Here is a 14,550-nt window from a genome sequence, read left to right on the forward strand (position 1 = left end):
CTTCCTCTAGTTGCGGCGAGCGGGGACCACGCTTCATCGCGGTGCGCGGGCCTCTCACTGTCGCGGCCTTCTCTTGTTGCGGAGCACAGGCTCCAGAAGCGCAGGCTCAGTAGTTGTGGCGCACGGGCTTAGTTGCTCCGCGGCATGTGGGATCTTCCCAGACCAGGGCTCGAACCCGCATCCCCTGCATTGGCAGGCAGATTCTCAACCACTGCGCCACCAGGGAAGCCCTGTTCCCTCTTTAAACAAATTCCCTTCCTTACTTTCTTGTCCAGATAACTCCTTGTCCTCTAAATCTCACTTTATGCCATTTCTCCAGAAAGCCCTTCCCTTCTTTACTCGCCCAATCCAAATTAGGCCCCTGTTACTCTCTCATAATGTCTTATAATATCACTTTACGGCATTTGTCATGATTTGTAATTCTACTTTTGTGTGCATTAGGTTACCATTTACCCTGCCTCCCTCCCCATTAAAGCACAAGCTCCATGCAGGCAGGGACCATGTTGCTCACATCTCTATATCCAGTGCCCAGAACAGCATGGCACATAGTAGGTACTCAATATGTATTTGTAAGTGATGAGCAGCTTTTCTACAGAGGCCTAGGGTTTTCTAAACATAATATGCCCAGTACTAGCTTCTAGTTTCTTAGGATACAAATTGTTCATGGTGTCTTCTGAACACAGGGTCCTGTCACAGCAATAACCATATTTTATTATTTTTTGGCCATACTGCGTGGCTTGTGGGCTCTTAGTTCCCCGACCAGGGATTGAACCCGGACCACAGCAGTGAAAGCATGGAGTCCTATTCACTGGACCACCAGGGAATTCCTAATAACCACATTTTCAAATGTCTGCTCTCATCCACATACTTGAGTACTTGTTGCTTTAAATGTAATGCTAATCCTCCACAATGGCCCTGCCAGGCGGGGATTATTGGCCCTATTTTACAGACAAGGACGCCAAGGTTCAGAGAGGTAAACTAAATTCCTCATAGTCACACAACTAGTAAGCAGAGGCACAACCAGGATTCAAGCCCAGCTCGGAGTCCACGGTCTGAGCTCCTTCTGCTGAGTCCCCACTCCACAGACAGGGTACATGACCCCCAGGGGGACACGCCAGCAGGCCTGAGCATATGAGAAACCATGAGACCAACAAGTGACCCATTTCTGGTATTTTTTTTCTTGATGGTAAATAACATGAAATATTTCTGTGTTAAAAAAAGATATATATTTTAAAGTATAATATGTAATAAATTTAAAGAAACATAAAAAACAAAACACAGAAATTAAAAGAAATTTCCTGCCTGTCTCAGGAACCTTCATGGAAAAACACGAGAAGCACTTGTCACTCTTTCTTCATTTCATGTCCCTTTACCTCATTGCTATATTTTTAAAATGCCAACATTCCAACTCAATCTTCATTTTCCATTCCCACCCTCCTTTCACTAGAAAAATTCAAATGTTTAGAGAAATTGTCAGTGTGTCAGCCACAGGCAAGTCATTTTCAAAAACGTTAGTCATTTATGAGGACACCTTTTTGTAAGTACAATAAATCTGATTGATTTTTATTACACATCTTAGTTTAGAATCACTTTTACATTCCTAGACAAAGAGATGATACAAATAAATATGAGTTGTAAAATTAGAGCCCCAAGTATTGGCATATTCTTTGTCTAAAGGTAGCCAAAGAGAAGGTCAAGATCGATAGTAACTCCAAAGAGCCATAAAGCCCACTGCCTCCTGCCTGCCCCAGGATCACTCCCTTCATAAATAACCTCAAAAGCACTTCATTCAAGAAACAAGGGTGGGGAGAAGGGGGGCAGGTTTCTGAACAGTACAAGACAAAACCCTGCATGACAGACAATAGCCAGGCCCACTCTTCTTATCCAGGTCCCTCTGAGCATTCCGATTATGGCTTTCAGAGAATATTAATAGCCCCCTTTTCGTCCACTGATGGTGCTGAGATGGCCCAAGGCGTTGTTTGCAGTGAACCTCGACCTCAAGTGGGAAATGCGAGGCAGAACTGATATCCCACGTTAACAGGGAATCGACGCTTCTCAGAAACCTGGCAACGATTCTACATTCAGTGAAGGAGGACTTACAAGAGTCAGACAGAAGCGGGGCACGGCCCACGTCTGAGCTGCAGAACTCTCTTACGCCCTTGGTCGTGGAGGTGCGGGTGGTGAGATTCAAGCAGCATGCAGGCATTCGACGGAGGACAATCCAATATTAGGGCGGAGTCTTAAGAAAGTGCTTCATGCCTATGATTTGTGGCCTTGGGTTCTGAATCCAGGGGCCTGGGAGACATGGGATTTGAAATCTGAAGCCAGATACATTCCTACCAATCAGAGCAAAAGGGGGCCTCACTGAGGGGGGTTGCACACTCCGTCTCAAACTCCTTCTCTCAGATGAGCTGCTTAGATCCTGTTAGACTTGCTGCCAGACTTCATTAGCTGCTGCTGACTTGAAGGCCCTCAGATGGCTTGGAACATTCTAGCATGACTACAGACATGAAAACCAGGTCCCTCAGTCGACTTGGTAGGTCTACACATTTGGCTCAATTCAGAGCCCAAAGCAGCAGCTTTCCGGTGGCAGCAAGACATTCTACTGTCTACTCTATTCGAACATTTCTCGGATCCATTTTGAGAGAAGAAAAGCACCAGAGACTGCTCTGGGACGGGACGGCTTCACCTCCACCCAGGGGTTCTTCTACTTTGTTTCACAGACCACCAGATGAACACAGCCAAGTACAAGGCAAGCCTGTTTTCATAATCCTGCCTGTCAACTTGGCTTTCTTCTTTTGCCTTCTTAGAAAAGTTCTATGGTCACTCAATCACCTGTGGTCAGAATAGCCACCTCGAGACATCAGTATTCAGCTACAGTGTTATCTGCAATTTTCAATTCTCAGATTTGCCAAATGGATATGTTCAGCCTAGAGAATTCAGACTAGCTTCGAGGAAATGTGGTGCAAGAGAGAGGTGTAACCGGCAGGTCACCATCTGAGGCTACCCACCTCATTATCTGGTTTCTGTTCAAACAGGTAAATTCTTAGTAAATAATAAAGAAGCCGAGTTTGATCCCGAGAAAGATGAGGGATGCCTCCATTATGCTCTGGGAATTGCTGAAAAGGGCCCTGGGTTCAGAAAGAATGGTTATAAAAAGGAGACAAGCTGTCAGACGACAGAGCTCCATTTGTAGAGCACTAAGACATTGCACTTGGTACCTCCTCTTTCCCACGGGTTCTGATCCAGAAATGTGCCCTGGGAACTGAGCAGCTGAGTTAAAGTATAACTCAAGGCCCACCTGAGTCGCCACCTTCCCGAGGCACCGTGCCAGCAAGGTGCGCGGTGTGGCCGACTGGGGACGCATATTGTCCCCTCAGGCTTGGCTCGTGGACTCAGACACCAACGTGGGAGCTTCCAGCCTGGATTAATCATTCAACGGGCCTTTAATACAGACAAAGGCAACAACTGCACGGTAGCGTATTTCTAAAGTCGGGCAAGTTCTTGATCTCTCTCTCTCTCTTACAAACACACGCAGACACACTGGAAGCTTGTGCTTGCACACCCGCACACATTTATGAGCTTCTCTTAGGGGGAAATGAGTAACATTCACCTAATGACCAACGTAAAATGAAGCTTTGAATTTCAATAATACAAAGAACTAAAACTTACAAACCAAACTAGTATATGTAAACGGAAATTCCTAACTCTCTCCTCTGAGCCTATGCGATCGCACAGCCACACCTCGCCACCACCTTTGGCTCTGCCTGAGAAGAGCCACAGTTCTAGGATTAGGTGAGTTTTCCGCTGAAGGCAGGCAGGATTCCTCTGCTTCCATCTGTTATGCCTTCCCTTGCCAATGCACCAAGCCTCTTGACTCTTGACCTGCCTGGTCACCCCAATGCTCTCTATGCAAATATGGAACAAAACGGGGGATGCAAAAGTGCCACTATGTGTCTCGTCCCCCCAGCTCTCGTCCCATCAGAGAAGGCAGAGCCAGCCTCCCTTCTCCCACACATCAGGCCCACTGCAGAGCATGCTCTGGAGGCAGAGGATGGGCCCAGGCAGGGATGCTCAGAGCATGCGTGCATGGGGAAAATGGTGACAAATGAAGAGTAAAGTGACACGGTGTATGGACATGGCATCAACTTACAGATTTATGTCTTTGACAAGATGGTCATGGTTTTGAGGTTTTCAAGAAGCTGTTTCCCTAAACTCTCCAAGGAGGCAAAGGGAATGTTATTTCTATTGCCTCTGACATTGAATCCTTCTGGAGCAGAAGTCGGTAGCTTCCTCGAAAAACATCTGCTCCTTCAGCAGATCCCAGAGGGAGATCCACTTCTTACTGAGGGGCATGGACCGTGCCCCTCGGAGGCTTGGCTCCAAATGAGATTTCTCATTTCTACCTACAAAAACAAGCACCTGTTCAAGTTCTAGGGCTTTCGCTTTCCAACCTCAGTATCATTTTATCCTGAGCCTCCAAAGACTTGGTCCTGCTAAGGTGACTCCTGATTCTGCCCTATTGTTCAACAAGAAGGGAGCCCAGTGTAAAGAACAGGCTAGAAAGGAGAGGGGAGAGGGTGGGAGGGCAAGGGAAGGGAGAGGAGAAGGAGGAAAGGGAGAAGGGAAGCAAGGTCTCTGGTCATTCTCTTGCTTTCCACTTCGGCTATCGCGCTTTACCTTACCCATGCATTTCTGAGATGCTAATTAAAGGACGGTTCCCAGAGGAGCTGAGTGCCAGATTATGACCAGCATGTTTCAACCAGATTAAGTTGGTTAATCTGCAAAGAGGCCATCACTCCTCCCCAGCGGAATGGTTCTGAGTTTGGGCTTGAGTCCTCTCTGCGGGTTTTTGCTTGTCTCTTCTCTCAGAAGGCAAACGCTGTTTATACTCTGGGAGAGGAGGAAGTGGGTTTACTTTGGAACCAGCCCCCGAGACTGTGGATAAAGCTGAGATGCGGGGGTTCCTGAGGAAGAGGAGGAGGATCCCGACTTCCTTCCACTTTTAGGTCTGCAAAAGTCAAGCACATACGTACATTACACATCCCGTCTCTGACACAGATCAGATTCCTTTCCCATCAAATGCCATTACATCTCAGGGTGGCCTTGCCTCAGTGGACTTTCAACTGTAAAACTACCAGAGACTGGCACAGCCTGCCCCTCTTCAATGGCCAACACAACCTGCCAACGGAGGAGTGAGATCTCAGGGGAGGGCCTCTGATTCTCAGCAATTGTTATTCCATTAAAATCATATTTTGACTATCTTCTCCAAATTGGTAAAAAATACTAAGTTTGCAGGTAGAATTCACTCCTTTTTTGGTTTTTCACTCAATTATTTTCCTTAAATTTCAAATCCAGAATTTAACAAGATAGAATTTCTAATTTAGCACCAAATTAAATCCTTGGTCATTTAAACTGAGGCTCAGAGCCTGGGTTGTGGATTCAGATAGACCTAGGTTAACTCGGGCTCTGCCACTTACTTCCACGATAAACAAGCACTTTTGCCACACTCTCCCCTCATTTGTCCTTGTTCAAACATGTTCTGTTCAAACAGAGGTCACCAAAAGCCACTCACCTGGCCTTGGGTTTCTTATTTGCAGTGCTTTCAAAGGATGATGCGTCCACCTGTATCTCATCTTCATCCTGCAGAGCTGCATCCAACGCGGCCTGGACTTTGGGGGCAATGGCGGGCCCCTCGTAGTCTCTGGTGGTCCGGCTGGGCATGTCCAGCTCCAGCAGCACGATGTTTTCTGCCTGCAGAAGCAGAGCCAAGACCAGCTAGGATGGCCTCCAGTCACACAAAGGGAGTTCAAGCAATCTAAACCCAAGAACAGAACCTCAAATTGCATGCTACTCAAAGCCTACCAAGGGCCCGCCCGGAAGAAGTGATGTAGTTTTATAACTTTCTTCCTGGTGCAGTTACAGATGATTTTTATTTTCTTCTCTATGCTCTTTATTTTCCTTTTTTTTTTTTTTTTTTTTTTGCGGTACGTGGGCCTCTCACTGTTGTGGCCTCTCCCGTTGCTGAGCACAGGCGCCAGACGCGCAGGCTCAGCGGCCATGGCTCACAGGCCTAGCTGCTCCGTGGCATGTGGGATCCTCCCGAACCGGGGCACGAACCTGTGTCCCCTGCATTGGCAGGCGGACTCTCAACCACTGTGCCACCAGGGAAGCCTTACTTTCCTTTTTTTCTTTTTAAAAAAACAAAAAACAAAACCAATGAACATGTATTCTATCCTAAGGGGAATAATCAGGGGAAAAGAATAAATTAAGTAAAACCCATTTATTGTAGACAATGTGAAAATACAAAAAGATACGCAGGAGAAAATAGTAGTCACCAATAATCTCCCCACCTACGGCAGCTTTGATGAACTTTTTGGTTGCAGAGGGAAGGAGGCAGGTATGGTGTATATATGTGGAGGGTGTGTGTGTGGCAGTATATGTGCTTATTACCACATTTTAAAAATCAGACTGGGCCCTGCCTCATAACTGGCCTTGGAGATAGATTCCCTCACTTGATATCCCGCAGTGGGCCTTTACCTAGCTCCTAAATACCAAGTTGAGTGTGAAGAGGGAAGAACACCCATGGTTCCACATCTTCCCCTCTAGCTCCTCCCACGCAGTGGAGTTCAAGCCCCAGGGCCCCAGAGGGGGCACGAGGGGCCCCAGCTGGGAGAAGGTAGGGGAAAGAATAGCGTGGCTCCACTGATCAATTTTACATGTTGAGATACTGCATAACATTTCTCTTAATGGAGCCGGTCCATTGCTAAAAATCATCTGAGAGCCACTGCTTTAAATTCTACCTTTAGATCAAGGTAAGCCACCTGGAAACCCACATATTTGACTTGCAGGCTTTAAAATCATGTTTTTGGCTTAAGACATGAAATAACCGGCACTCTCTGAAACTGCTAGAAAAAAGTTTCTGAGGATTCTGTGTGACACATCACTCATCCTCCACTACATAAAGCCTCACCTAATACATCTTTTTTGCTTTTGCTTTCTTTACGTAAAATAACTCAATGCCAGGAAGAACAGTGCCTGAGGAGCTAACTAATCCTAATCTGTTCTGCTCTGGCTGCTAAGGGAGATTCAAAAACATTTAAAATTTTTTAAGTGAAAATCTTTCATTATAAACGTAATACAGGGAATTCCCTGGTGGTCCAGTGGTTAGGACTTGGTGCTTTCATTGCTGTGGTCCAGGGTCGATCCCTGGTGGGGGAACTAAGATTCCATAAGCCACAGAGTGTGGCCTAAATAGATAAATAAATAAAAGTCCTACCAGTTCCCCACTGACAGTTAGAAAATACAGACAAGCAAAAAGAAGAAAATTTAAAATGAGTTCACTTCCATTAACCAGCGACAACCAGTTCACATTCTGATCTACTTTGCACCAGATTTTTCAATTCATATATACACTTCCAGTACCAATTGCTCTATAACTTAAAAACACATGTGTCTCCTGATTCATCCACTTACCAGCTACCTGACCTTTAAGCCACAGGACTGACCGAACAGAGTAGGTGAGAGGGCTCAATTAGAGAAAGCAGCAAAGTGCCGAGTACAGTGCCTGGCACACAGCAAGTGCTTATCAATAGAAGCCTGTACGGTATTTTTATTGTAAAATATGTTTGAGTCATTAAATAGTCATCAATTATGTCACTTCAAATAACTACTTGACTCACACACATTATGTTAAACGGAAGGACCGTCAGCTCTTTAACGCATTTCCATCTCCTGTTACTAGAGGTCTACTTTCCTTCCCATCTGCCCGCAAGGCCATTCTAAAGCTCATTATTGGCTACGTGGACAGTATGTTTGGACTCTCCTCCTTCCCTCCTGATTTGCTAAATCTCATTCTCTTTTACCTTTTTATTTATTATCGTTTGTTATTTATTAATTATATTTATCTATTATTTGTTATAATTGTTATTATTAATATTACTGTCCTCAGATCCCTCTGGAAAGAGGATACAAACTGTGACTTTGCAGACTGGTGCCTAAGGGTTTACGTAAATCTAATCTCTTCTAAGACAGAGGAGAGAGAAACGCGAGTACAATCTTCTCACCCTATATCGAGCCTCTGGACGAATCATCATGGACATTCTTGCGTGCTGGCTCAATGGTCTCTTGTATCCCACAGCTGACACTGGCCGCTTCATCATCTGTTGATTCCTGGAAATGGACTGTGGTGGTCAAAGCCCTGGCTGGAGTGTGTTCCACAGTCCCAGGATCGGTACTGTGGAACCAGCACTCAGAAAACTGAGCCTTCTTTAGCTAGAACCTGAAGCAAGAAACTCCCTGGACTGAAGGCTGACATGTAAACGGGGCAGGAGCTGCTTATATTTTCTGCTGGGGTGGCTTTCTGATTCAAATGTGAGCATCACGCATCTCTTAAGCTGGAAGGGCCCTGAGTCATCCTCCAGTTCTTAGACAGCGGGCACGAAGCCTAGCTGTAGACACTCTCCACCCCCGCAGCCTTAGCAGACATCTCCCATCTTCCAGTGGAATCCACATGCAGACTGAGAATCCTTCTCCACATTGCCAGACTGACACGTAAGAGAACACCTATGTACCGCCCCTCCCTTGGCCCAGCAGTTTCACTTGACAGCTGGGGGAGCTGAAAAGCAGGAACTTGGGAAAGGTCATTAGTTCACTGTGATAAAGTCTCCCAATTCCTAACACCATACTCATCACCAAACTTTTACCTCATGGACTTATGGCAGCCACAAAGACCTGCAATTGGTTCCAAGTTTAAATGGATCAAACTGTGTTCTTACCATACCTCTCTGGCCGAGCCCAGCTTATCAACATTCTTTCCCTCCTCCCCACCTTAAAGTCTACTTGAAGTCATTTGTGACTTACTCCAGTCTGGTTATAGGATGTAATTTCCAATGATCTTCCTCTTCATCAAAGAAGGATCTATTCATAATTTTACTTTTTTCTTCCAGAGGGATGAAGTTTTCTATAATAAGATGCCTGTAAGAGCACACATACATGGGTGAATAGATGGAGAAAGAATACGAATGGGGTGTTGGCTATCTGGTCCCACGTGAAGTAAGTAATAGGTAAGGGTCAAGTCACTCAGCAAACATTTACTGAGCAGGTACTATGGGCCTAGCATCATACAAAGAGCTGGTTTACAGACATGAATGACACTTGGTTCTGCCTGAGATAGACAAACACTCTTTGGTATGCTGACAGGTCTGTCCTAGGAATATGGAAAGGTCACTTATGCCCAAGGAGTAGCAGCTTGAGGAGGTGAAAGGACTAAAGAGGAAGGCAATGCCTGGGCTACACTGGAGTAAACACGTGCTAAGTGAAGTATTTGGGGAGGGCCACTGGTACTGCTAAGCCAGCTCGTTAACTTCCAAAATGCTGAAAACAGATTAGAAATTAAACTGCCTTCCTCCAATCCTATGCATTGTTGCCCAAGGTGGAGAACTCCACATTCTAATCACCAGAACAAAGAGCAGAACGAGATGGATTTCAGTCCCTTAGACCCCTGAGAATGAAGACCATTCCTGAGAAGAGTCTCTGCACCCAGGGAACATGGCACCCAGGGAACATGGCAAACAATGAAACTGGAACCCACTGGGTTGTGTCTCTCCATGGTGATGACGATCTCCTGCCCCCTCTCTGTGTTCACTCTTTCAAAACCTCAGGACAGAACAATGCCAAAAGGGTGTTAACGTGGGAGAGACACAAAACAAACACCACAGAGGTGTAGGGTGCTATGAGAAACAGGTTGACTCGCTGTTTATTCAAAAGATATTAATTAGAGGGACTTCTCTGGTGGCTCAGTGGTTAAGAATCCGACTGCCAATGCAGGGGATACGGGTTCAAGCCCTGGTCCGGGAAGATCCCACATGCTGCAGAGCAACTAAGCCCGTGAGCCACAACTACTGAGCCTACGCTCTAGAGCCTGCAAGCCACAACTACTGAGCCCGTGCGCCACAACTACTGAGCCCGTGCGCCACAACTACTGAAGCCCACGCACCTAGAGCCCATGCTCCGCAACGAGAGAAGCCATCGCAATGAGAAGCTCACACACCGCACCGAAGACTAGGCCCCGCTCCCCGCAATTAGAGAAAGCCTGAGAGCAGCAACAAACACCCAACACAGCCAAAAATATATATAATAATAATTTTAAAAAAAGATATTAATAAGAGACATAGCAATGAAAATGGCTTCCTTAAAGAAGAAAATATTTTGGAGAGAAGAAATTTTCTCTTTATTTGATATTTAAGAAACTATTTTTTATAACATATATATATATTTTTTTCTTTCTGACTTTAAAGGTCCTATTTATACATTAGAAAATGTAAGAAATACAATTACACATAATTTCACCACCCAGAGATACTCTTATTATTTTGGCATATTTTGTTCTGACCTTTTTTCTAGGTGTACATGCCTAGAAAGAGGACTGACACATACATTTAATATTAAGGGCTCCTTTCCAAATTTAAAACTTAAACATTAAAAGAATCTCTTCGAAAAGTTCCTCTTTTTTTTTTTTTTGACCACGCCTCGTGGCATGTAGGATCTTAGTGCCCCGACCAGGGATTGAATCTGTGTCCTCTGGAGTGGAAACGTGTAGTCTTAACCACTGGACCACCAGGGAAGTCGCCTGGAAAGTTCCTCTTTAAAGAAAACTTCGAGCAAATGTGGTGGAAGGACCGATATCAAAAAAACATCATTTTGCAAAACCCCTAATGAAATAATGCAGCCAAACAAAGATCATTGCTGGCTGAAACCATTAGCTCAGTGGTTCTCAAGGCAGGCTGCACATCAACAGCAGTTACAATATTTTAGCCGAACCTCATGAGAGATCAACGGTTCTCAAAGTGTGTTTACCAAACCAGCAGGAGCAACAGCTGGTACTTGTGAATGCAAATGCTCAGGCCCCACCCCAGACATACTGAATCAGATTCTCTGGGTGTGGGGCCCAGCAATCTGCATTTAACAAGCCCTTCGGATGATCTGGTGCCTGCTGAAAGTTTAAGGACCGCTGCCCTAGACCAATGAAATTAGAATCTCTTAGCAGGGACCCAAGCATCACTATTTTTGAAAACTCCTCAGGTGATTTTGGTACGCCTCCAAGGTTGAGCGCTCACTTCCAGTTACAGAGAAGTAAGGGAGATAGAGCCACAAGTTAAACGGCACTGTGAAGAGGCAGACTGACAAATCCAGGGCGTGGGATGTTTCTACAGGCTACCTGCCCTAGCCTTTTCATCAAGTCAACTATGAAAAAAAGTTTTTAACAGGAAAAAGGATTGCTCCAGATTAAAATAAGCTTAAGAGACATAATAACCAAATGCAATATGTGGTTCTTATGTAGATCTTAATATTAATAAACCAAGAAAATCTGAATAGGGACAGGGTACAAGAGAAACAATGTTAATTTTGTTAGGTGGAAAGATATCATTACGTACGCAAAAATCTATTTTATTTCTTCTACACTACACTAGCAGTAAACATTCTGAAAATAAAATTAAGAAAACAATTCCATATACAATAGCATCATAAAAATAAAATACTTAGGTATAAATCTAACAAAAGAGGTGCAAAGACTGCACTGAAAACTATAAACATTCTTGACAGAAATTAAAGAAGATTTACATAAATGTAAAGACATCCCATGTTCATGGATCAGAATACTTAATACTGTTAAGATGACAATACTCTCCAAATTGATCTATACAGTCAACACAGTCCCTATCAAAACCCCAGCTGGCTTTTTTTTTTTTGCAGAAATTGAAAAGCGAATATTAAAGTTTATATGGAAATGTAAGGGACCCTGAATAGCCACAAAGAATCTTGAAAAAGAACAACAAAGTTGGAAGACTCACATTTCCTCATTTCAAAACTTACTACAAAGTTACAGTAATCAAGACAGTGTGGTACTGGCGTAAGGACAGACATACAGCTCAATCGAACAATACTGAGAATTCAGAAATAAACCCTTACATTTATGGTCAACTGATTTTCAACAAGGGTGCAAAGACAATGAAAGAAGAGCCTTTGCAACAAATGGTGCTGGAACAACTGGACAGCCACATACAAAAGAATGCATTTGGAACCATACCTCAGACTTTACAAGAAATTAACTCAAAATGGATCGCAGACCTAAAGGTAAGACCTAAAACTGTAAGACTCTTGGATAACCTAAGAGAATTGCAAACCTAAGTCCACAATAAAACTTGTACACACATGTTCACAGCAGCATTATTCATTATAACTGAAAGGTAGGAACAACCCAAATGTCCATCAACTAATGAATGGAAAAAATGTGGAATATCCATACAATACCATATTGTTCAGCCATTAAAAAGAATGAAGTGCTAACATGCTACAACATGGATTGACCCCTGAGAGCATGTTAATTGAAAGAAACCAGTCACAAAAGACCACATATTGTAGAATTCCATTTATATGAAAGGTGGAGAATAGGCAAATTTATGGAGACAGAAAGTAGACCAGTAGTTATTAGGCTGGGGTATGCGGTAATGAGGAGTGACTGATAATTGGTACAGGGTTTCTTTGGGTGGGGGTGGGGGACACACACAGATATTCTAAAATTAGATTGTGGTGATGACTTTACAACCCTGTAAATGTATTTTTTTTTAATGACTTGTAGGGGAGTTCCCTGGTGGCTCAGTGGGTAGGATTTCGGGCTTTCAGTGCCGGGGCCCAGGTTCAATCCCTAGTCAGGAAACTGAGATACTGCGAGCCACGCGGCACGGCCGGAAAAACAAATGACTTGTATACTTTAAACAGGTGAATTGTATGGTATGTGAATTATATCTCAATAAAGCTTTTTTAAAGAAAAGCACTGTGGTCATGTATGTAGGTATATAGGAACGAGATAACATGAGGTAAGATTTGCTTTAAAATATTTTTATGAAAGATAGAAGACAAAAGATTGTTTATCGTGGAATCTGGGTGATGGGTATTTGGCTCTTCATTATACCACTCAGAAAATTCTAGTTAAGAAAAGATTCCCTTTTATCAATAGATAGAAGCCTTCTTTAAAGGCAGGAAGGTAGAGTGGAAAGGAACTTGGAGATCATCTCAGTTAACAGATGGGACCCAGAGACAGAAAATAACTTTGTTTGGAATAAACAGAAGACAGACAAGGTGGCAGGAGATGGGGTGGAGAGAAGTAGGGCCCTGTCCTCAGGGGTGTGTTTCTGACTGAACACACAGCAAACCCAGCAAGTGCTAGGGGAGCCCTGGAAGGCCCAGACCTTACTTGAGTTTCAGCTCCCGGGTGAGCTCATTCTGTGTCTGTTCCAGCTCCTGCCGCTCCTTGATGTGCTCTTCTTGGAGGTCATGGATCTCTGCCTTCACTGCCTGAAGCTTGGAGAAGAGCTGGAACCGACAGGAGAGGCAGGTGAGAGGGGCAGCCCTCTAGACAACAGAGTTCTCCCTCTGCCCCAAGCCTCAAGGCACCTCTGCCTGGCCTCGTTCCTTTCATACCTTTTTGAGCTTCTTGGTCTTGATGTCCACCTCTTGCTGCAATGAGCTGTACGTCTCTTTCAGTTCCAAGGTCTCCTCGTCGCGGCTTTCCATCTGTTGCTGGATTTCTCTTTCTCGACGTTTCTGAGTAACATCACAAAATTGATCAGTGTGCCTAGAGACAAGGTCTATACAAGAATATGGGGCTGGGGGCTCCAGATCAGGGTCTCCCGCCAGGAAGGGTCTGACACACTTCAGTTCCGTTCCCTTTGAAGAGTCTAATACAAGAGATATTCGCTCTGTCGCATTAACACAACCTCACCCCACCCCGTTCTCTCCAAAAAGGCATGAAAAGTTACCTGCTCTGCAATCTCCTGCCGTTTCTGCTCCAGGATTTTCTGCTGTTCGTTTGTATGATCTACTATATTTTTTCCTCCAACAAGCAGCTTACTCTCCATGGCCTTTGTGAGGAAAAAGTAGAATCCATCTGATGAGTGGTCTCCCTCAGAACACAGCTCCTCACAGGGAAGCCCATGAAAGCTAAAGAGCTCAGGACTGAGCCCAAGGGGATGAACTCTGGGGGAAAATATAGTGTGCTCAGCTGTACCCTTCCCATCACGGGTGGGGCTGAGGCCGCTTCACTGGGGGCTTTATCTTGGAAACACTGAAGATACAGCTTCCCCAGACATACATGAATTGCAGCTTTCTTTTTAAAAAACACTGTTTGGGTTTGTTTGTACAGAGTATTTGACCCCACTAAGAACCTATGAAGCACCTCCTATGTGCTAGGTACTGAGGATGCAGCTGTAAATACCAATCACAAAGCTGAGAGTCCACTGAGGGCCACAGACAAGCAAGCGGCCTCTTACCCTATGGAGTCGGATCCCATCAGGAGGAAAAGACCGAGTAATAAGGGGAGAGGCACACTGGAGGGAGAGAATTCTGGCTTTTGGAGGGAGTCAGGGAAAGCTTCCTGTCTCAAGGAATTAGCTAAGAAAAAAAACTTTTTTTCAGAGGGTAGGGTAGGGAGTGGTGATACATGAAGTTGGCAAAGCAATCAGGGGTCAATTCAAAAACCTCCAAGCCCTG

The 14,550-nt window shown here is 44.6% G+C and overlaps 1 protein-coding gene across 3 annotated transcripts in view; it reads right to left on the reverse strand.

The window, feature by feature from the left end:
* Window positions 1-1,211: 1,211 nt before the first annotated feature.
* The window catches only part of KIF3B (kinesin family member 3B), a 37,259-nt gene continuing 23,920 nt past the window's right edge, over window positions 1,212-14,550 (reverse strand). For 2 of the 3 annotated variants that reach the window (XM_004272709.3, XM_033433463.2), the window contains 7 exons: window positions 13,821-13,922; window positions 13,483-13,605; window positions 13,256-13,374; window positions 8,863-8,976; window positions 8,067-8,172; window positions 5,576-5,754; window positions 1,212-5,011 (listed from right to left, as the gene is read on the reverse strand). In XM_004272709.3, the coding sequence (XP_004272757.1) occupies window positions 4,915-5,011; window positions 5,576-5,754; window positions 8,067-8,172; window positions 8,863-8,976; window positions 13,256-13,374; window positions 13,483-13,605; window positions 13,821-13,922 (840 nt within the window). In that variant the 3' untranslated portion in view covers window positions 1,212-4,914. Of the gene's footprint in view, window positions 5,012-5,575; window positions 5,819-8,066; window positions 8,173-8,862; window positions 8,977-13,255; window positions 13,375-13,482; window positions 13,606-13,820; window positions 13,923-14,550 lie in introns of those variants that run through there. The other variant, XM_033433464.2, reaches the window with a different exon arrangement.

The sequence above is a fragment of the Orcinus orca genome, chromosome 16 (assembly GCF_937001465.1).
Source record: "Orcinus orca chromosome 16, mOrcOrc1.1, whole genome shotgun sequence".
Lineage (NCBI taxonomy): Eukaryota > Metazoa > Chordata > Mammalia > Artiodactyla > Delphinidae > Orcinus > Orcinus orca.